Genomic DNA, 19,683 nt, shown 5'->3' with positions numbered 1-19,683 from the left:
CATGTGTATATATGGCATATGTTTATAGATGTATAGACATGAGTGTAAAGAGCTGGGTATGGATATAGAGACATCTACACATATATCTGGATATACACATCTATCTGCATATACACACATTTAAGTACATAACAGTTATTTTCATGTGTGCATATATCCATACAAACATGGATGCTGCTATAGCAATATATTTACATGGATATGTACACACCTGTATATTACATATATGGATCAATACACAGAATCATGTGTGTCTGTATATACACAAGCACACACGTATCTACACGTGCGTGTATATACATTATATATGTAATTTTCAGAGGTGTCTGTACACATCTACATACAGGTATCTATATCTGTGAATAGGTAAATATGTAATAGGTAAATCAGTCTCTGATCTCTCAGACACTGATGTCAGGGACAGAGGTGGAGGTAGAGCTACATCTGTATCTACATCTGTCTGTGTGTGTGACTGTGTGTGTCTGTAGACACCCCTGTAACGGGTGGATGTGGGTGCATGCATAGAGGCTTTCAGTAGCTTTGTGCAGATACAGCTGAAGGCGCGTGTGGGCTGTGTTCACCTCCACAGCTGCTGTCTGCAAATCCACACGTCTGGATGTCCCCGCCTGTATGTCCTGTGTCTCCACGTGTGTCCATGCACACAGACACTCACACACTTGCCCACACACACACTCGCAGCCCGATCCCTGCCCCATGCTCGGCCGGAGCACCCCAGGCTCTTCCCGCAGAAGAAGTCACCATCCCTGTCACTTGTCACCATCCAACCCACCCCATTCCCGGGAGCAGGTGCTCCCCGCACACGGTGCCGGAGCCGCGCTGGCGATGCCGGTGGCGCAGGGCAGAGGCGAGGGCCGGGCGCAGGCTGGGGAACAGCTTCGTGTTGTCAGCCTCGTGGGCGTACAGCACCGCGTGCGCCCCGCGCCCGCCGCCTCCGCCAACGCGGAGACAGGAGCCACGCATGCAACGGGTCCCGGGGCGGCTCCGGCTGCGGGCAGGGCGGCCGGGCAGCTCGGGGCTCGCCTCCCGCCGGCCGTCCCTGCGCCGCAGAGCCAGGCCGGGCGGCCGCGGTGCCATGTCCGGGGCAGCGCGGGCGGGAGCGCTGGCTCTCGGCGCTCGCGGTGCAAAACCACACTCTCCACTTTGCTCCAACAAAGCGTAAGCAAGCGAACGGGCGGCGAGGGCTGCGCGGCGTGCTCGGGCGCGCTTTAGGATCTGTAGTCCTTCTTGCTGTATGGTTTGTTGCCCAGGATGCTATCGATCTCGTGGACGATGGAAGACGACAGCTTTGGAAGGACCTGCGGGGGATGGAGGCAACGCTGGGAGTGGGGATTTTGACCCTGGTGTGCGCAGGAGGATGCTCACCGCCTCCACCCCACCACGTTCCTGCCACAAGCCCCAGCTTGCCGGCTTGGTGACCCAGTTAGGGAGAGCTCGAGTCAGGCCCGACCCTGCCCCCAGCCCAGCAAAGCCTCGTCGCTGCTTCTCGCCTTCATGACAAGCAAAACCTGTTATGGAGCTGGGTTTGCAACCCTCTTTCTCCGCACAGTGCAGCACAGCAATGAGTGCTATGGGCAAATGTTGCTCCTGCTGGGAGCACTGACCTGTATTGCTCCAATATTCTCCATCAGCTGGTCGGCATTGGAGGCCCCCAGTAACACAGAGCTGACACCCTCGTTGCGCAGGCACCAGGCTGGGATAGGAGGGAGAGCAGAGCTTGAGCAAGGCCCAGATACCCCCGGTGCCACCCCCAGCTGTCCCCCACTGTCCCCCATCCTCTTACCGATGGCGAGCTGGGGCAGGGTGCAGCCCAGGCGCTCAGCAATGGCTTGCAGCTCCTTCAGCTTTGCCTGCTGCCGCCGGCCCTCTTCACTCAGGATCTTGTCTTTCAGCCACTGGTATCCCTGGGGAACGGGAAGGGGTGTTGTGGTGGGATCAGGCTGCACCAGCACCTTGCACGAGTAGGGTATCCCCAGGCTCCCTGGGTTGTGGCTCCTGGAGTTCCTGTTCCCATAGGGACTTCACAAGGCCCCTGCTCCTGCTCCCCCAGCTCTGTTAATCCCCGTGTGCCCTCCCAGCCCTGGTGCAGCTCACCTTCAGCGAGGCACGGGAGTAGGGGGGGATGCCTCCATCATACTTTCCCGAGACAATGCCACAGGCCAGTGGGGACCAGGTCATGGCTCCAACGCCTGGGGACAGAGCAGAACAGGGGGATGACACCACTGCTCCCAGGGGCTGCGGCACCTGGCCTCAGCAGCACTGGGCTTGAGGAGCACTTTGGGGGGCTGGGGAGGAATCCCCACTGTCGTACCTATCTTGTGGAAGAGCTCAGGGAGCTGCACCTCCACCTTTTCTCGCTGGAACATGTGGTACTCGGCCTGCTCGCAGATCGGCGGAATCAGGTTGAACTGCCGTGCCACTGAGTACGCCTCCTGCAGAAGAGCCAGGACCCTCAGCGCCCTCCTGCTCCCCCCGAGCCCCCTGCCCAACCCCCCAGCCAAGTCCTGAGCGGCCGCCCCGAAAAATAATTAAGGCTTAAGTGCATCTGTACACGCTTGGCTCCCAACAGCTGCTGTCTGATTAAATCAACATCAGCGGCATCGCTGGGGCTGCTCTGCTGCGGCCGCCCTGGTCCCCTGGGCCCCTACCATGATCTCCATGGAGCTCCAGCGCGAGGTCCCCCAGTACATGGCCATCCCCTGGTTGATGACATGGGTCATGGCTCGCACTGTCTCTGCCGGGAGGGAAGGAGAGAGTGGCATATGGGGTTTAGCAGGGGCTGCACTGGCAGAAGGGGGCTCGCACCATGCTGATGGCTGGTGAGCATCCCACTGCCCAATGCTGCCGTGGGAGCTGGGTGGTGTCCAGGGGATGCTTTCAGAAGAGCAGGATGGGGACAGAGGGAGCAGCCACTCAGGATGTGCCAGAGACCACAGCCGACCTGACATGCTCACACGGTGCCAGGCTCTCCCTCCATGGAGAGCAGCCTGAGGCTTCTGCCACTGGCCCCATGCCCTGTGGGGTTACCAGCACTGGCACTGCTGCAGGGGGAGAGACTGATGCATTGCCCACACACAGAGACCCATGGAGGGAAGCCTGAACCCTGTGTGAGCTGCTCAGGGGTCTTGGGGGGAGCCAGCCCTGAGCCATGCAGGCTGGGGCCAAGCCAAGGCGTGCTCCTGCAGCCAAAGGCAGGCAGCGGGGAGGGCAAGGGGCATGAGGCTCACCCGGTCGGCACCAGGGCACACACCCCAGCATGCTCATAGCTGTCCCGGCAGGGAGGGCCCTGCTGCAGACCCCGGCATGTGCCAAGGCACATGTCCCACGGCAGGACTCTGGGGGGTGGGAGCCTCTCTGCTTTTTGTCCTTTAAACTGCAGTACAGTCTGAAGGGCCAGGGGGTGTCTGTGTTGTGCTGCCGCTGCCTCTGCATCTCATGGCGGGGTTTGCTTGAGAGGGGGGAACAAGGATGGGGATCACAGAGGAGTGGGGGCTCTGCCCCAGGAAACACCGCTGGGACAGGCAGCGGCTGGCGGGCAGAGTGCGGGCAGGGAGTACCTTCTACGATGAAAGTCCTGGACTTGGAGGAACTAAATGGGTCCCCTGGTGATAAAAGAGAGATTTAGAGAAAGTGGAGTCACCGCTGCTGGGACGGGGGCAGTGACCTGCCACCGCACCGCCAACCCACCCTGCCATGGCCCCAGAGGGTCCTGGCACCGGGCAGGGGGCGGCAGAACTGTGACTGTGGCACGGGCCAACCGTGGTGGAGGAGGAGCGGATTCTGCTCGGGAGGGAAAATGCCCTTGAAACACAAGCCTGGCGCAAACCAACCGCGACGGCGATGAAAGGCAGCGGGGAGGAGCACGGCACCGCGGCGTGCACTCACCTTCCATCGGCGTGTTGGGGTCGGGCCGGTTGGCAAACACCACGTCCACGTACTCCAGCTGCAGCCGCTCCAGCGATGCCTTCAGACCTGCAGCATGGATGGGGCTGTCAGGCATGCTGAGCCCCATGCTGCCAGCAGTGAGGCAGATGGTGAGGCACAGCCTGGCACCGGGGCCAGCAGCACCCGGCAAGCACCGTCATCCCTGCCCCTACCTTCTATGATGTGTTTTCGGGACAGGCCCCTCTCTGTCTCGGCCCTGCAAAAGGAAAGGTAGGTGAGAGCCTGGGGTGAGAGCCTGACGTGTGTCAGCTGCTCTGCTGGAGGGTGGGTGTTACCTACTTTCCTCCCCAGAAGATTTTGGTGGTGATGACCAGGCTGGACCGTCTGCAGGGAGAAAGGGAGAATCAGTGGTGATGGCATCTGCAAAGCCCCCTGCACCCTCCCTGGGATGGCACACTTCTGCCAAAGGCTCCTCTACCAGCTTTCCCCAGCCCATCGGGATTACAGCAATCATTTTGCCAAATAGGGATGACATCTGGCTTACCTCCACCCTTTCTTCTTGATGATGTTCCCCAGCACCACCTCAGCCCTAGAAGGGAAGGGGACATCAGCCATTTGCACCTGGCAGCTGCAGCCATGGGGAGTGGTGGCAGCCAGCAGGGACAGCCCCAGACCCTGGGAGAATAGGAGTCAAATGCAGTGGCTGTGGCAGTGGCTGTTTTCTCCTTGGCTGCCCCCAGTGCATGAGCTTGCTAATTTTAAGTGAATGCATGGGCACACATCAATGCCCTGGGCCAGCGTGCCCTGGGTACATCTGTGCTAGGAGGGTGCAAGGCTGCACCTGCATGATACAGGCCACCATGGGAAGCATGGGACTGACAGAAGCACAACTCCCCCTGTGAGCAAGCGCTCAGAGCCCTGTCCTGGAAGCTGCTTTGCAGCTGGCAAACCTGGGAGATTCCCAGTGCCACTGTGATTTGGTGGGAGTCAGGGTGTAGGGTGAGACCCCTGTGGCTCTGCCAAAGCAGGACACCTACTTGCCAGCAGCGTAGACTTCTGCCGTGTCGAAGAGATTAATGCCGTTGTCATAAGCTAAAGTCATCAGCTGCTCTGCCATCTGCGAGGAGAGAGCAGGGTTGGTGAAGGGGGTGGCTGAGAGCCGGCGCACGGGCATGTGCACAGAGCACTGGTGAGCTCTGGCGTACCACATGCACCCCGGCCACAGCCGCAGCTGTGCTGGCCCCATCCCCTCCCCAAGGAAAGTCCGGGGAAGGACGGGGTGAAGGGGTGCAGCCTTACCTCATCTGTTATCTGCCCTCCGAAAGTCACCCATGTTCCTGCAGGGGGGAAGAGAGAGAGGTGTGTGCATGGTGAATGTGGTGAGCAATGAGCGCCTCCACCTGAAGCCCTCAGCCACCCACCCTGGCTCCCTCAGCACTGCCCTGGCACGTGGTGGCCACAGCCGGCCCTGCCGCGTGCACTGTGGTGCTCCCAGCATGGCCCAGTCGCTTCCTATCGTGTCAGAAAAAGAGAAAATAATTTGACAATTTCTGGGCCGTGACTCAAAACAGCTGCAGGGCTGAGGAAAACCCTTTCCTTCCCTTTGCAAACATTGCCGGGGCAAGCGAGTGCTGCCCTGGCGGGGGAGTGCCGGCAGCTGCTGCAGAACTGAGGGGATGCTGAGGGGCTGTGGCAAACCCTGGCACTTACCCAGACCCAGGCAGGACACACGCAGCCCAGACTTCCCGAGGTTCCTGGAAGACAGAGACCATTAGGAAAGATGCCAGAAAGCCCCAAAACGCTGTCTCATGCATCCTGCATGCCACCAAACACATCGGGTGTGAGGACTGGGAGGTGTGGTGGTGGCCCGTGGTCCCCATCCCCACCTGGGATGGTTTTACACTGAGAGCCCCTTCTCAACTGATTAACAAGCCATCCCAGGCTGGGCATCCTGCAGCTTGGTAGTGGCACTGCCTGCACCTGCGCAGTGAGGCTGTGCCTGGCAGGGCTATTGGGAGAGCAGTGACCTCGTTAAAGCAGCTCCCTGCGATGAGACTGGGTTGTCCGGCTGCCCTGAGAGTGCTGCTGGCACTGAGGAATGAGACTGGAGGAAGAGGATCCGGCATGCTCGTGGTCAGGGCTGAAGCATCCCATACATGGCATGAGTTGTGCCTGTTCTCTGCATTGCACAGGGAAGCACAGGGCTTGCACCAGGCGAGGGTGCTCGGGAGTGGAGCAACGTCCTGGAGAAATGGAGCACCCCAGAAAATTTGACCGGCACAAGAAACTGGAGAACAGCTTTCGGGAAGGGGGCCAGGCTGGCAGACGCCTTCGCTGTGGTGATGGAGAGCCAGTTACTTGTTAAAAATGACAAAGGCTCAAGAAATGAGCGTTAAAATAAATAAAGTGTAGGTGAGCCGCGGCAGCTCGCCCGCGCGGGTGTCGCATAGCAACCGGAGGCACCGCCACCGCCGGCACCGCCGACACGGGCACCGGCAGCCGGGCAGGGAGTGGCTGTGGCCCGGCCATGGGCAACCGTGGGCTGCACCGAGCCAGGGCAGCATCCCTCCGTTCTGCCATGTTATTGCCCAGCATCTGGAGGCACTGGCGCTCCTCCTGTCCCGTGGTGTATTTAGAGCATTTTACGGTGGGAAGAGGTCACAGCCTTGGGCCAGTCGTGGCTCAAGCCCCCGTGATGGGGAGTTGCCATGTGGCGTAGAGAGCACCTGCGTCCTCCTGGACATTCCAATATTATTGCTGGGGTTCCCCTGGGCAGGTGACTGTTGCCTCTCTCGGCTTCCCAGTCCAAAAGTGTGTTGATAGGCTGCCCAATAGAGATACTGGCAGACTTCGGGAAGGCCAAGCATTTCCTCACACTGTGCTATGGCTTTCCTATCCCATCCACTTGCTTGGAGCATCCCCCTGTGCCACTGTCCCTCCAGCAGCCACCAGTGGGGACTCCCGAGCTGATCACCCATTGCCTGGGAGAGGGTGTTACTGGTATGCTCTTCCTCTGGGTCAGGACATGACTGTGGGGCAGGAGTACTGAGCACTGAAGATGCCACGGCGCATTGTCCCAGTACTGCTGTTACCACTGCACGGGTTTGGTGTTTGAGGGCTGGACAGAACTGGAACAGCCCCCTCCCCAGTGCCCAGGTAAGGGGATTCGGCCGGTTTGGACGACACTGGTGGACGACGGCCAGGCTCACCCCAGCGCCCTGCTGGCCTGACACACTTTGTTGCCTAATGCTGGCACATCTGGGCTGCAGTGGAGGCACGCGGCCGCTGGCAGCTGGACCATGGCGTGCAGGCTCATCTGGGGGGGGCTCTACCCTGTCCTGGGGTCCATGCTCATCCCGGGGGAGCCCCAGCCCCACACCCGGGTGCACTCAGCCTCAGTGGGGGAAGCCCTCTGTACTCTGCCCCAGTGCACTCTCACACCCAGGATATGGGGTGTGTGAGCCCTGTGGGGGCTGGCCAGGGGGGCCCCACATGCACACACCACTCAGTTTCCAGAACCACCATGGGCAGCCAGAGCCGCTTATGGCTCTGCACTCGCTTTGCAGGGCACTGAGTCTCCGGCAGCACCGAAAGGATGCCATAGCAGCCCGGATTAAATCTACCGTGACTCCCAGACCCCCCCGGCTCGGCAGTCTGCCCGGCTTGGCAGATACTGAGGATGCTACTAATCCTACCCTGAATATTAGGGTCCCTTCTTTTTCCCCCATCCTGAAGATTTTACGCACGGCTGGATCAAAGCTGCCCTGAGGGGGCAAGAGCAAACAGGGAGGAATCGCACGGAGGCGCACGGTCAGCACTTTTAGCGACGAGAAACAGAGAGCCGGACGCGAACCGGAGATTAGGGAGTGCGGCGTCCCTGGCCCCCAGTCCCCCCTCGCCACCCCGATAGCAGAGAGGAACAGGGAAAGCCCCAGGAGTGCCCGTTTCCTACCGGTATTTCATCCCCGGCTGCTTGACGCTGGAGTCGCTGGAGGAGGGGGCGTTCTGCACCGAGAGCTGCCCCAGGCTGCGGGCCACCATGGCCACCGCGCGGAACTTGCCGCGGGTGCCAAGGCTGGGGCTGCCGGCATTCTGTCGGTTCAGCCGATCCTCCGCGCTCCGGCTTTTGATGCTGTGCTCGGAGCACACAAAGGAGACCTGCATGCTGCTCCGGCGGGCAGCAGCTCCAGCTGCCTAAATTTAGCCGGCGCCCCGGGCGAGGCGGGGAGCTCCTCCCGCGCGCCGCCAACGTGACGGCGGGGGGCTGCGAGGCGGCGGGCGCGGAGCGCTCCCGTCAGCCCTCCTGCCCTCAATATTTGATGAGCTCAGGAAGCGAGCGAGCGGCACCCGGGCAGGTGGGGGCAGGAGGGGCAGAGCCGCTGCCGGTACCCTCCGGAGTGGCCGTGGCGGGGCGGGGACTCCCCTCCGCCCCGCTGGGCATCCCTCCGTGGGTACGGCTGCTGGCCCAGCCCGGGCTTGGGGCACAGCAAGGGATGAGGCTGCGGAGTGAAGAGGTCCTTCCTTGCCTCCCTCCGGCCACGCACGGCAGCAGATTCCCCTGCAGGGGTCCGAAACCAGACCCTCTGGCAGCAATGCGTGTGCATCGCCAACCCCACGGCTGGGCGGCAGAGCAGGTGGCGGCGATGCTGATGGCCCAGTTTGCCGAAGTTGTCGCCCTCGGGGCCACAGCCTCAGCAGCACATTCCCCCTATTTTTCCCAGTGCAAGCGAAGTCGAGCGAGGTGAATTCCAGCCTAGCACCTCCTGCCGAAGCAGGGACACAAGTCAGCACACTACAGCACCGTCCTGCAGCCGGGGCCACGTGCAGGCTGCCAGCACCTGCTGTGCCCCTCAGGATGGAGCAAAATGCAGCGACGGGGTTTGCAGGAAATTATGAACATTTGCCTCAAACCTAATGAAAAATCTTGTAATCTCCTCCGCTTCCCTCTCTCGCAAAGCTCCTTAGCTGGTAATCCTGCCAGCACCAGCGCCAGTGCCGGCTCCAGTGCGGGCGGGGGGCCTGGCAGCAGTTATCAGCCCCCAGAGGATGAGAAACTCCACAAATTTTGGTGGCAGCGGGGACATGCCCAGAGAAGGAGCACCTTTGGGGTGCCTGTGCCAGCTGCTTCCATTAATAAATAATGTCCCCATGAATATTAGATGGGCTCTTGCCACTGTGTAAATGTTACCGCGGTCATTGTGAGTGGAGGGGAACTTGACCCGCAGCGCAGCACGGCACGGCACAGTGCAGCACGGCAGGAGCCAGCAGAACTGCCAGCTCTGGGGGCTTTGCTGCAGTGGGGGACAAGGGGCACCCCTGCATTGTCACTGCAGAACAGCCACTGTCCTCAGCGCTGGTGCTCCTCAAAGCCTGACCTGGGTTACTGGGGGTGCTGGGCCCTGCACCCCATTGCCCCACCTGCAATGCCAGGGGAGAGTGGGAAGAGGTACACTGGGTAGAGCAGCTCCATCCCTCTGAGGGGCTGTGGCCACCTCTCCAGCTGCCCAGAGTGTCCTCCTGACAAGGACATTGGCTGAAAGCCTGATACACCTCACACCAGGACCCACATGCAAAATTAATGATGCACCCTCTCTGTGATGCACACCCATCAGTCAGGAAGAGACGCACACTCATCAGGCGGAGATGTACCCCCATCAGATGGAGATGTAATCCTCAGTCAGACAGAGATGTACCCACATCAGATGAAGATTTACACCTCTGAGGCAGAAACAGCCCTTGGGTGCCTGTTTGCTCCAGGTGCCTAGTCCTTAAAGCTCAGAGGGCGTTTGCATCTGCAAATGCCCAAACAGCAAACAGGAATGTCAAGTGAGAAGCTCAAAGATCACCAGTAGGAAAGTGCTAACGGCGCTGATCGGCTGCCGCCTCTCCGGCGCTCGCCGTGCCAAGGACATCGGCTCCTCCCAGCCTCGGCGCGGCACAGGGGAGCCGAGGTGAGCTCAGGTGAGAGCCGTTCTCCCGACGAGGTGTCACCAGCACCAAGCAGCGTCCCCTGTGTCATCCCCTCACCTCGGCCCTCGCCGCCCTCGTGGCGCTGCCTTACCTGTACTTCATGCCAGTGGCGCGGGCGGTGCTGTCGGCCAAGGAGAGCCCGTGCATCCGCAGGAACTCCTCCAGAGTCTTCGCCCGCGCCGCCGCCCGCACGTCCCGCAGCCGCCGCAGCTCCAGGCCGTCGGCCGCCCGGGGGGCTGGGGGCAGCCCCCACTCGGGGCTGGGCCGGCTGGCCACGCTGCGCAAGCTCTCACTGTAGGTCATGGAGAGCATCCTGCCGCCCGAGCGTGGGCTCTGCCGGCCAGCCACGCCGCCAAACACTCTGCGGTGCTACGGAGAGAGCTGGGAAAGCACAACATGGGCTTCCTCGCCACTCAGGGCACAGCCCTACCTGCATTTCCAGGCCGGAGTGGTGGCACCCACCCTTGCCAGGATATGTGGGGACCCTAGCAAAGCCAGCCTCTTCAGCGGAGCAGAGCCTTGGCGTGGGAGCTGAAGCACAACAGGAGAAGCAGTAGGAGAGGGATGCGGCACAGTCCGTGTCTGAGGCTGCAGTGGTGCCTGCCACAGCTGCCCCAAGCCACGACGCAGTAGTGTGGCCAGTGGCTCGGCTGTGCTGGCTCCCAGCTTGCACTGTCTGGGCTGCACTGGTTTACATCCCTGCGAGGGACGCAGTGGGTCCCAGGAGCTGTCTGAGGCATGGCAGTGGCACAAGTAGTGCTGGTGAGAATCTGGCACTGTGTGCCAGTGGGCAAGGAAAATTGGGATGGGAAAAGGATCCCCATGGGGCTCCCTGGAAAGGGTGGACAGCGGCAGAGGGTCTGTGGGCACTGGGTGCTCGCTGTGCCTGCGTCACGTTGCTGCAATGTGCGCCACCAGCCAACACCTTCCCCACCGCCGCGGCAGCGACCTCCCAGCCGGTGCGGCTGCCGAAAATAGCCTGCCGCAGGGTGGGCTCCTCGCACAGCCGAGCCCTTGCTGTCTCTATGGCTGGGACCTCACTGGCGGTGGCACTGGCATCGATTTCTGTGCCTCTCTCTGCAACTTCCCTTGTTTCCAGTGTCTGCATGGAGCAGGGACTGGGGCCAAAAGCTAGTGTTGGTGCCGGAGTGTCCACTGGGGATGCACTGTGACAGATCTACACCAGCATCAGGCTTCAGCCAAGCTCCCACTGGTCGTTTCTTCTTTCCCTGTGAAGCTCAAATTGACAGTTGCAGGAGCCAAAAGTGCAGTGCTCTCTGCCATTGAGGTGTGACCTCCAGAGGAAAGGAGAAAGAAATCCGGAGGATACAGAGTAGCAGTCGGCCAGGTATGACCAAAATCCTGGGGGTCTCCTTTGATATCTGGTGCTGCCAGACACCACTTCGTGCTCCTCCTGCTCTGTAGCAAGGCCTTAGGAAAGCCAGGAGACATGGAAAGGAAACTTCCCTCTGTTGTAGCAAAGCCAAACCGAATCCTCGTCATCAGCCTCTTCCTGCCACACCTCAAAGCTGGAGACTGAACCCGGCACCTCCAGCACTGGCCCGTCTCTGTGGCTGGTAGCTTTAATTAGGGCAGTGCAAGTAGCTCCTGCTGGTTACGGGCACCTGGTGGGATCTCCTTGCTCCCAGTGGGATCTCCTTGCCCTGGTAGGATCCCCTCATCTGACAGCAGCAAGGAGAAACCTGAGCTGGCTGCACTGCTGCTCTACAGCAGAAAAACGGCTGCAGCAAACAGAGCTGGGGGTTTGATCTGGGCTGCTCTGAGGAATGGGGTGGGAATCCACCGGCTGCCCTATCTTGACACTTCCCTGATTTTTGGAAGAATAGAACTGGATGGCCGAGAGAGCGCAGAGATGGTGGGTGCATTCACGGCCGTTTGATAGCAGAAATCCCAGTGCTCCTGGGATGAGTGGCAGCAGGGCTGCAGGATCTGCCAAAGATAAGCTGTGCTGTGCCCAAGCAGAAGAGGCTGTTTTGCAAGGAAGGAGCAGGGATGAGGGACAGAGTGCAGGCTCTGTGGGATAACACCGCTGTTAGCAGCATCGGGGGCACAACAAGTGGGTGACAGGCAGGGCAGCTGCCCAGAGAGATGTGTGGCCAGCCCGGCCTGCCAAGCTGGGAAACAGGCAGCCACCAGCCTGCCTAAAGCCAGGAAGACCCCCAAACTCCGAAAGAAAGCCGCCCTAAGCCATCAAATCCCAAGTCACTCAGCACGGAAAATCTTCCCTGCTGCCCGCAGCGGCTGCCCCACGGCGGTGCCCATCCCCGGCCATCGCCCACCGTACCCAGCCCCGCTCGCCGCCCGCGCCGCCGGCCCAGACTCACCGCGCCGGGGAAGCTGCTCAGCAGCAGCGCAGCTCTGGCCGGCCGGGCTGCCCCGGGGCAGATATAAGAGCCGCGGTGGCCGCGTTGTTTTGCATTAGGGGAGTGTCGGAGCTTGGCGTCCAAAGCACTTGGCGGCTGCGCCAGGCCCCCAGCGCCCGGCTTCTCGCCGAGCTCCATTAGCCCTATTAGGGGATTTTCTTCCTTGCGAAGAGGAGTTAAATTATTCATGGCGCCTCACTAAAAGCCCGGGGATGTGCCGCTGCTTTATCAACGCTGGCACCGCCGCCCCTCGCCCTGCAGTGACAGGTCCCCCTGTCACCAGCACACAGGGTGGTGGGGACAGCTGGACACTGGGGCCATCAGGGAGACCATCAGAGACGGTGCCCTGTGGCAGACACAGCCCTCCTGTGATCCCTGCGGCAGTGGAGGCAGAGCTGAGCTGTGGCAGGACTGAAAGGCAGCCTCACCCAGAAGGGACCCCCAAAACGGAACTGGGTGATGAACACAGGTGGTTTCTGCCTGAAGGCAGCCTACAGACAAGCTCCTGCCTGTTGTGCTTGGGAGCCTTTACACCAGATGTGTCCAGTGGTTGAGGTCAGTTTGGCAGCCAAAACTTGCCCGTAGCGGGGCTCAGCAGTGCTGGTGGCAGCACTGGGATGGACACTGTCAGTGCCACTGAGCCATCCCATTGCTGGCTGGCCTCACCTCCTCCTGTCACGTGTGCGATGGCAACGGGAGTCAACAGTTCCGTCGAGGGGAAGCCCCTGGTCCCCCACCCCATGCAGCCAGGCCAGACCCACTCCCACACCACTGGGCTGCTGTAGCCCTGGGAACACTGGAGCAGCTGCTGGCAGAGTATGTGGGGAAGTGCTGCCCTCACTTCAGACGGTAAAAGGGTGATGGGGGCGATTGTTGCCTCCTGTACCACTTAATGAGACTACTCCTAATAGCAGGAGCCGTGGAGCAGCTGGCTGGTTTCCCAGAGCTGCTCTTGGGAAAAGCCAGGGGCTTCTCCAGGCACAGCATTGGCATGGGACACTCCTCCCAAGCTGAGCTGAGCTCCACACTCCACAGTGGCTGTCCTCCACAGCCATATGGCCACACTCTGCTGCTTGGACAGCCTGTGAGAATGGTCCCCCCTAAACCCAGCCACATCCCAGGGTCCCCACACCACGCTTCCAAATCCGAGAGCAGGTGATGAGGTGATGCCACATCTGTGATGCCCATCCCACAGAGAGGGATCCTGGCACATTGGGCAGGGCAGTGCTGTGCCAGCATTATCTGGTCATGGGCAGGGGCCATAGGCACTTGCTTGGGGGATTTTGGGAGGGGAAAGGGCCTGGTTACCTGTAGAACTGGAGCTGACGCTTGGGGCTCCCGTATCTCGCGCTTCCGACAGCAAAGGGGAGAGAGAAGAAAGATGCCACAAACCCCGTTAGAAAGGAGGAGCGAGAGTGAGTGCCAGAGTCAGTGGCTGTGGGAAGGGTAAGCGACACCCACCCATGTCTCAGCACAGTGGACACTGCAGCAGGCACTGGCACGACCCTGAAAGTGCCCCCTAAGCCATAACAGACACCAGTGCCCCAAAACGCTGCTGCTACTGTGCAGAGATTTTGTGCTGGAAGCTTTTGCACAAAGCATGCCGGGGCAGTTTAGCAGTATCAAGGCAGTTTCAGGCAGTGTGGTGACTCTGGGTTGCCACAGGCTTGGGTTTGAAGCCCCATAGAGTTTCCCCAGCACTGCTCTGCACCCTTACCTGTAAATCATCCCTGGGGAGCCCGTCTGCCGCAGCGAGAGTCGCGCTGGGGAGTCAGTAGTGGATTCGGGATACATGGAGCCAGCCTGGGCTCCCCGGAGCCACTCGCCGCCTCACCCCTGCCACAGGGGAAGAGGAAAAGAGGAAGAAATGAGGTTTTTTGGGGCACGCGCATGACGGCATTTCCTGTTGCAGGAGATCTCAAGCCGGATGGGTATGTGGCGTTGGCAGTGGTGTGGACACGGCAGCACTGGGGCTCACAGCCTGACCCACCGATCCCAAAACCATCCCGCCCCATCCCTGTTCCTCTGACTTCCCAGCTTGGCTGCTCTCTCCAAACTTCTGGGGGTCCCAAGCTCTCAGGAAATGGTGAGGAAACATGGGCCTGAAAAATGAAACCTTCTGAAAACCATGGAGCTGTCCTCGAGGGTCCCTCTGAATGGGACAAGCTAAGGGGAGGAAAACAGTCTGGCTTTTCTTGCAGCCCACATATAACTGTGTGCACAGGGGAGAGGGAGCTCCAAGGGAAAGGAGGGCTCACCCCCAGGCACCCCTGACCCTCCTTGTCCCTGTCCCCATGCCAGGGGCATCCAACATGACTCCCTGAGAGCTGTGCTCCTGCTCCTGCAACACTGTCAGCAGTTTCCAGTATCACAGAAAACAATGACACTTCCCTACAGAACTGGGGCTGGGATTTAAATTTATCCCATCTTTCTTTAGGCCGGTGAGATGCCATCTTTACACTGCAGATCACAAGCTGCTCTGTTTCCCAGATGGGGACTGAGAGATCTTCGGGCTCCCTCCCGGCTGCCCTGGGCTCAGCAGGAGCATGGCCTTACACTGTGTGCTCATGTCCTGGCACACATCCCGCCTGCATCCTGGCACAGCATGCCTGCATCCTGCATCCCTCCCGCATTCTGGCACAGTATGCCTGCATCCTGCATCCCGGCACGGTGTGGCTGCATGTTGCATCCTGCCTGCATCCCAGCGGGGCATGCTTGCATCTTGCATCCACATCCTGCATCCCTCCTGCATCCCAGCATATTGTGTCAGCATCCTGCATCCCTCCCGCATCCTGCATCCCTCCGGCATCCCGGCCCGGCGTGCCTGTATCCCGGCGCAGCCCCTGCAGCCCACGCAGCCCAATGGCAGCGGCTGCGGCAGCCGAGCCCATCCCCGCGGAGCCGCCCACCCGCCCACCGCAGCTCCCGGCCGGGCTGCAGCCCCCGGCACGGATCCCCATCGCCCTCCTCCTGAGCGCTGCAGGAGTGCGACTCCTTTGGCCACAGCCGCGCTGAAGCCGGAGCTCAGGCAGCCTCAATAAAGCCGGGTTTATTTTGGAGAAGTGAGGAGGGAGCTGCTCTCTCCCGAACCCGCAGCACTGACTCGAGCCCGGAGCAGGATCCTGCTGAGCCCTACAACCAGGACCCGGCTGAGCCCCCCAAGCCCTTGTGACCCCCCGGCTTTCCCCGGGTGCTACGAGTGTTGGCCCCGCAGCTCCCGCGGCCCCGCCTGGCAGTGGGCAGCTGCCTGCAGCACCGCCGGGTCAGCAGCAGCCACCGGCCGGGCACTGTCCTGCCAGCTCATGCCAGCTCATCGTCACTTGGCTAGCGGCGGCAAAACAAAGCTGAGGAAAGCTGGCGGACGCCTGCAAGGGGGGAACAGCCGGACCCTCGTGTCCCAGCGCAGCCATGCAGCTCCTTGCTTCCACTGCCACAGTCCCGGACATCTCTGTGGCTCAGGACTTGCTGATTCCATATCCCAGGGGGCTGTAGTGCCAGGAACTCAGATCTCAGATTTTCAGTAGAATCTGATGCCCCTTCCCTGTTGCCTCTCAGCAATGCTGTGGGGACCAAGTGCAGTGGCTAGCAAGTCTCTGGCAGTGCTAGAGGGACTTTGCTGGCAAGCACAGCGGGACCATGGGCACATAGTCAGGGCTCTGCACTCTGAGGAGCCAAAGTGTCCCAGCCTTTGGGGCCAATTTATCTCTCTGAGCCAAAGGCATTGCCAAAAGTCCAGTCCCCTCTGTGTAAGCAGCTTGGTGCTTCCCTGAGACCGCTCCTGCACCTCCAGCTTCCTCATGGCACAACTCAGCCGTGAGTCTGCAACTGCAGGAGTTTCAGCAGTGGCCCAAGAGGGAAGAAAAGTGTTTTCTTCTGCAGGATGTACCCAGGAGCCAGGTGAAGGACTTGTGCTCCCACCAAGGTCCATTCCTGTCCCTGGCAGCACAGTGGGGTACAGGAGTGTGGGTGCTGCAACATGGATGGTTTATGGCTGGGAAGCCCCCGGGAGCTGGGCCATCATGGAGGGGACTACATACTGCAGCCTGCCAGACATACTGCCATCAGAGTAGGAGTGGGTGAAACCGGACATGGAATTAATGTGAACGTAGGGATGGAACTGCTGCTTCTGGTGAGTCTGATCCTCCAAGGGTGAGGGCCTGGGGCAGAGAGAGCTGGGGTCCCTTACCCTGGGCAGCCCAGCATCTTGCCCAAGTCAGACGAAGGATGCAGGTAATGTTGCAAGGAGAATCTCCCCACACCAGGTGCCTGTCCTCATACTTCCCTCCCTTTCTCACTGTATTTGCAGCAAATGCCCCCCTCCACGCCACGGGGAAGGTGACTTTAGCTCAATGACTCACGCTGCCCTGCTCTGTCGCCTCGGCACCTCCTGCCGTCACCTCTGCGCTCATGCCCCGTGCTGGTCCCGTGCCCCCCCTCCCCCGGCTGCACCGGCGCCGCAGGGATCCGCAGAGCAGCAGCCCTGCCCCTTCCTTTGACCCGGGAGCCTCTGTTGCGGCGCAGCATCTCCTAGCCCACCGGGCCCCTCCGACCGCCCGGGTGGGCTCCCGCGCCTTCCCAAGCCCATCTTCACGACAATGAGGCAGGCGGGCACTGGGGACTCAGCTGCGACACGTGAGGTCGCCCGTGACCGCCGAAGCGCCCGCACCGGCGCTGCTCAGCTGCCCGAGTCAATGACACAGCCCAAAAGCACACGCTTTCGGCGCGTCGGCCGGGGTTATTCCGGCTCTACCGTCACGTACACCAGAGCCAAAGTACCGGGGTCTATCGGGCTGCCCGCGGGTCTCTGCTGTGTGACACTGCCAGCTCCCTGCTACGCCGCGGCTGCCGGCCAGGCACGGCTGAGCCACGACCACGGCCCCCCGGCATCGCACCTACCTGTCTCCGGTGCTCGGATGGAGGGCGATGCGCGGTCGGGAAGCACAAGGCAATGAATCAAACCCGGCTGCCGGCGGGCTGCGGGCTCCGCGGGTCTCGGGAAGCAGCGCCGGTGCCGGCGCAGAGCAGCTGCTACAGCCGGCGGCAAACGCAGGATGACGGTTCCTACCCCATTCCCGCTCTGTCCCCGGGAAAAGGCGTCTGGCAGAGGGGGAAGCCGAGCCCCCCGCGCCCCGGGATGCGACAGCACCCAAGGATGCTGCAGAGCCGTTCCTGCCGCTCTCACATCCTGACTCGGCAAGTTTGGCTCCGCCGGTGGCTGCAGCCGGCTCCCGATCCCGCCGGTGCCTTAACCGTGTCGGCGCCGCAGCCCGGCACCGGCAGCGCGTGGGCGAGCGAGCGGCTGCCACCAGCCGCCCCTGCGCAGCTCAGGCGGGGGAAGGCTCGTCCGGGGCCACGGGCAGTCTGGGCAGGAGCTGCATCATCGCTGCCTTAAATCGCGCCGGGTGTGTTTCTCTTCAAATAATCAAATACAGCGTCGGCAGTGATGCTGCGGGGCTGCCTCCAGCACCAGGGTCACCCGGCTGCCGCGTTCTGCCACTGGACACCCATCCTCCTCTCGCCCATCACGCCTTCTCACTGCCCTTGGCTTTTTGGCTATCTTGAGCAACAAAATCACCCCAGAGCATGCCACCTCAGTAACTGGAGCAGGCTGGTCCCTGTGGCAGCGCGACTCAGTGATCCCGCAGCAATAACAACACCAATGCAGCTGGATCTAACAGGAAAACTAGAGGCCAAGCCAGCAAAAAGGGGTCAGAGCTTGGGAAAGGCTGCTCACGCAGCGCTGCTCTGGCAGCTTTAAATTAGGAAAACCTGGTTCCTTTCCCTCAGTCGAATCCTGTTCAGCTTCATGGCAGCATCTTGGCACTTCCTTTGCCATTTCAGCACAGTCCTGGCAGTGATGGGGCCAATAAGCACACTGCCTGCTCCAAACCATGCTGACACTGGCAAGGATCACTCAGCACTGCCAGGGTGGGTGATCCCAGCAGACTGCCTACTTTCCATGCCACAGCAGCCCCAGGAACAGCCAGTAACAGGCAGAGAAGGTCATAAACCCCATCCCCTTTGGGGATGCTCCCAGCAGCAGCCCATCAGTGGCTTTGCTACCCCCACAGATGGTGGGAGCCATGTGCCAAGTTGATCTGCTCCCGCTCCATCATGCATCTGACCCACAGACCCGCAGGCCATGAGCGGGAGGTGACAGCTGGCCCTGCCACCCTCCTAATCAAAACAATAACAGTAATAACTAATAAAACCAGCAGCTCTCTTAAATCTGCCGTTGGCAGCTCCATGTAGAGGCGTTTTCTGCTCACCAGCTGGAAAATCACTGCATATATGCAACAGGCCTGTACAGGGGATGTGATAGAGACTGGATACATCTCGCCCAGCTTGCTCTGGCACTCACCCACGGTGCTGCGCCGCGGCTCCCAGCAAGACTTGGGGAAGAAACCTGTGGTTTTGGGAAGCAGGCTGGGTACCCTACCCACACCTGCCAGCAGCACAAACTATGTCTCACCTGTGGTGGCTGCATTAGCAGCCCCATGCCGGCCACAGGCTGAACAGGCGGGGGCTTATGGGGATCACGAGGAAAACAGACCCAAAAAAATGGAGGCTGGCAAGACAGAGGCTCGCGAGCTTCGGGCCTCGCAGAAGAAACGGTGAGGCAGCGGCAGCAGCATCTGGGCTGCGAGGGGACCAGAGACCTGCCATAGGGCTCGGGGCTCCTTCCATCCGCAGCCCTCCGGGCACCGCAGCAAAGCGAGACATGAAACGGACTAAGAAACGGCAGCAAACTGAAGGAACCGCGGCGTTTGACTCACTGTGCGCAAATCGGCTCGGGGGAAAATCCAATATTCCCACCCCCGTATCACTGGGGCTTTGCCGGCGGTTCACACCGTGTCACCGGGGCTCCTGCCCCGCCACTCCCGGTGTGCGGTGACAGGCCGCAGGCCACCGGAGCATCACGAACAGTGTTTAACCTCGCCTTGCTGTGGGAACGAAGGGACAGCCAACCTTCCCCCGTCCCCGCACAGCCCAGGGTCCCACTGGGCCGAGAGCAGACGGCGGGGCGAGGGCCCCTCTCTCGGCACCAGGGAGCGTCGGGAGGGGCGTGCGGTGGAGTGGCCTCGCCCGTAGCCCTACCCGCGGCCGTGCCCGGTCCCACCGCCCTCGCCATCGCCCGGCGGCGGCCGCAGCCCCATCCCCGGGCCCGCTCCCCCGGCGCCTCCGCACCTGCCCCGCGTCCGCCGCTCCCGCCGCTCCGCCGCCCGCCCTCGTGGGGGGCGGCCCCGCCCCGCCGCGCCTGGCCCCGCCCCTCCCACCGCCCATTGGCCACGCCGCCCGCCTCTCGCGCCGCATGCAAATGACGAGAGCACCGCGCCGTCCCCATTGGCAGCAGAGCCGGCCGGGTCCAGCGGGAGGCCCCGCCCCGCGCGGTGCGGCACCATCGCCCTAGTAACCCGATGCTGAG

At 61.2% G+C, this 19,683-nt stretch overlaps 1 protein-coding gene across 4 annotated transcripts; it reads right to left on the bottom strand.

The window, feature by feature from the left end:
• Positions 1-884: 884 nt before the first annotated feature.
• KCNAB2 (potassium voltage-gated channel subfamily A regulatory beta subunit 2) lies at positions 885-19,469 on the bottom strand. 4 transcript variants are annotated; one of them, XM_088178776.1, is made up of 16 exons: positions 19,446-19,469; positions 13,975-14,093; positions 13,566-13,607; positions 5,614-5,657; positions 5,203-5,240; positions 4,941-5,020; positions 4,448-4,492; positions 4,243-4,287; positions 4,116-4,159; positions 3,904-3,990; positions 2,667-2,752; positions 2,330-2,450; positions 2,113-2,207; positions 1,802-1,922; positions 1,623-1,711; positions 885-1,316 (listed from the first exon to the last, which is right to left on the bottom strand). In XM_088178776.1, exons 2-16 carry the CDS (start codon positions 14,049-14,051, stop codon positions 1,227-1,229), a joined length of 1,104 nt encoding a protein of 367 aa, XP_088034902.1. In that variant the 5' UTR covers positions 14,052-14,093; positions 19,446-19,469; the 3' UTR covers positions 885-1,226. The 4 variants fall into 4 exon arrangements, with proteins under 4 accessions (XP_088034902.1, XP_014739415.1, XP_014739416.1 ...); XM_014883929.2 differs by lacking the exon at positions 19,446-19,469 and adding an exon at positions 17,154-17,620; XM_014883930.2 differs by lacking the exons at positions 13,566-13,607; positions 19,446-19,469 and adding an exon at positions 17,154-17,618.
• Between the last annotated feature and the right edge of the window lie 214 nt (positions 19,470-19,683).

This window comes from Sturnus vulgaris, chromosome 25 (assembly GCF_052056855.1).
Source record: "Sturnus vulgaris isolate bStuVul1 chromosome 25, bStuVul1.hap1, whole genome shotgun sequence".
Classification (NCBI taxonomy): domain Eukaryota; kingdom Metazoa; phylum Chordata; class Aves; order Passeriformes; family Sturnidae; genus Sturnus; species Sturnus vulgaris.
Note: the sequence above shows the minus strand (reverse complement) of the source record. Positions and strands in the feature narration are given on the sequence as shown.

Excerpts from the sequence above, each read along its gene's own strand:
- KCNAB2 (XM_088178775.1), bottom strand. The coding sequence starts at position 8,067 with ATGCAGGTCTCCTTTGTGTGCTCCGAGCACAGCATCAAAAGCCGGAGC. Across the intron at positions 5,241-5,613 it reads TGTGTCCTGCCTGGGTCTGG|GAACATGGGTGACTTTCGGA; the intron begins GTAAGTGCCAGG and ends TCCCCCCTGCAG. Across the intron at positions 1,317-1,622 it reads AGAATATTGGAGCAATACAG|GTCCTTCCAAAGCTGTCGTC; the intron begins GTCAGTGCTCCC and ends CATCCCCCGCAG.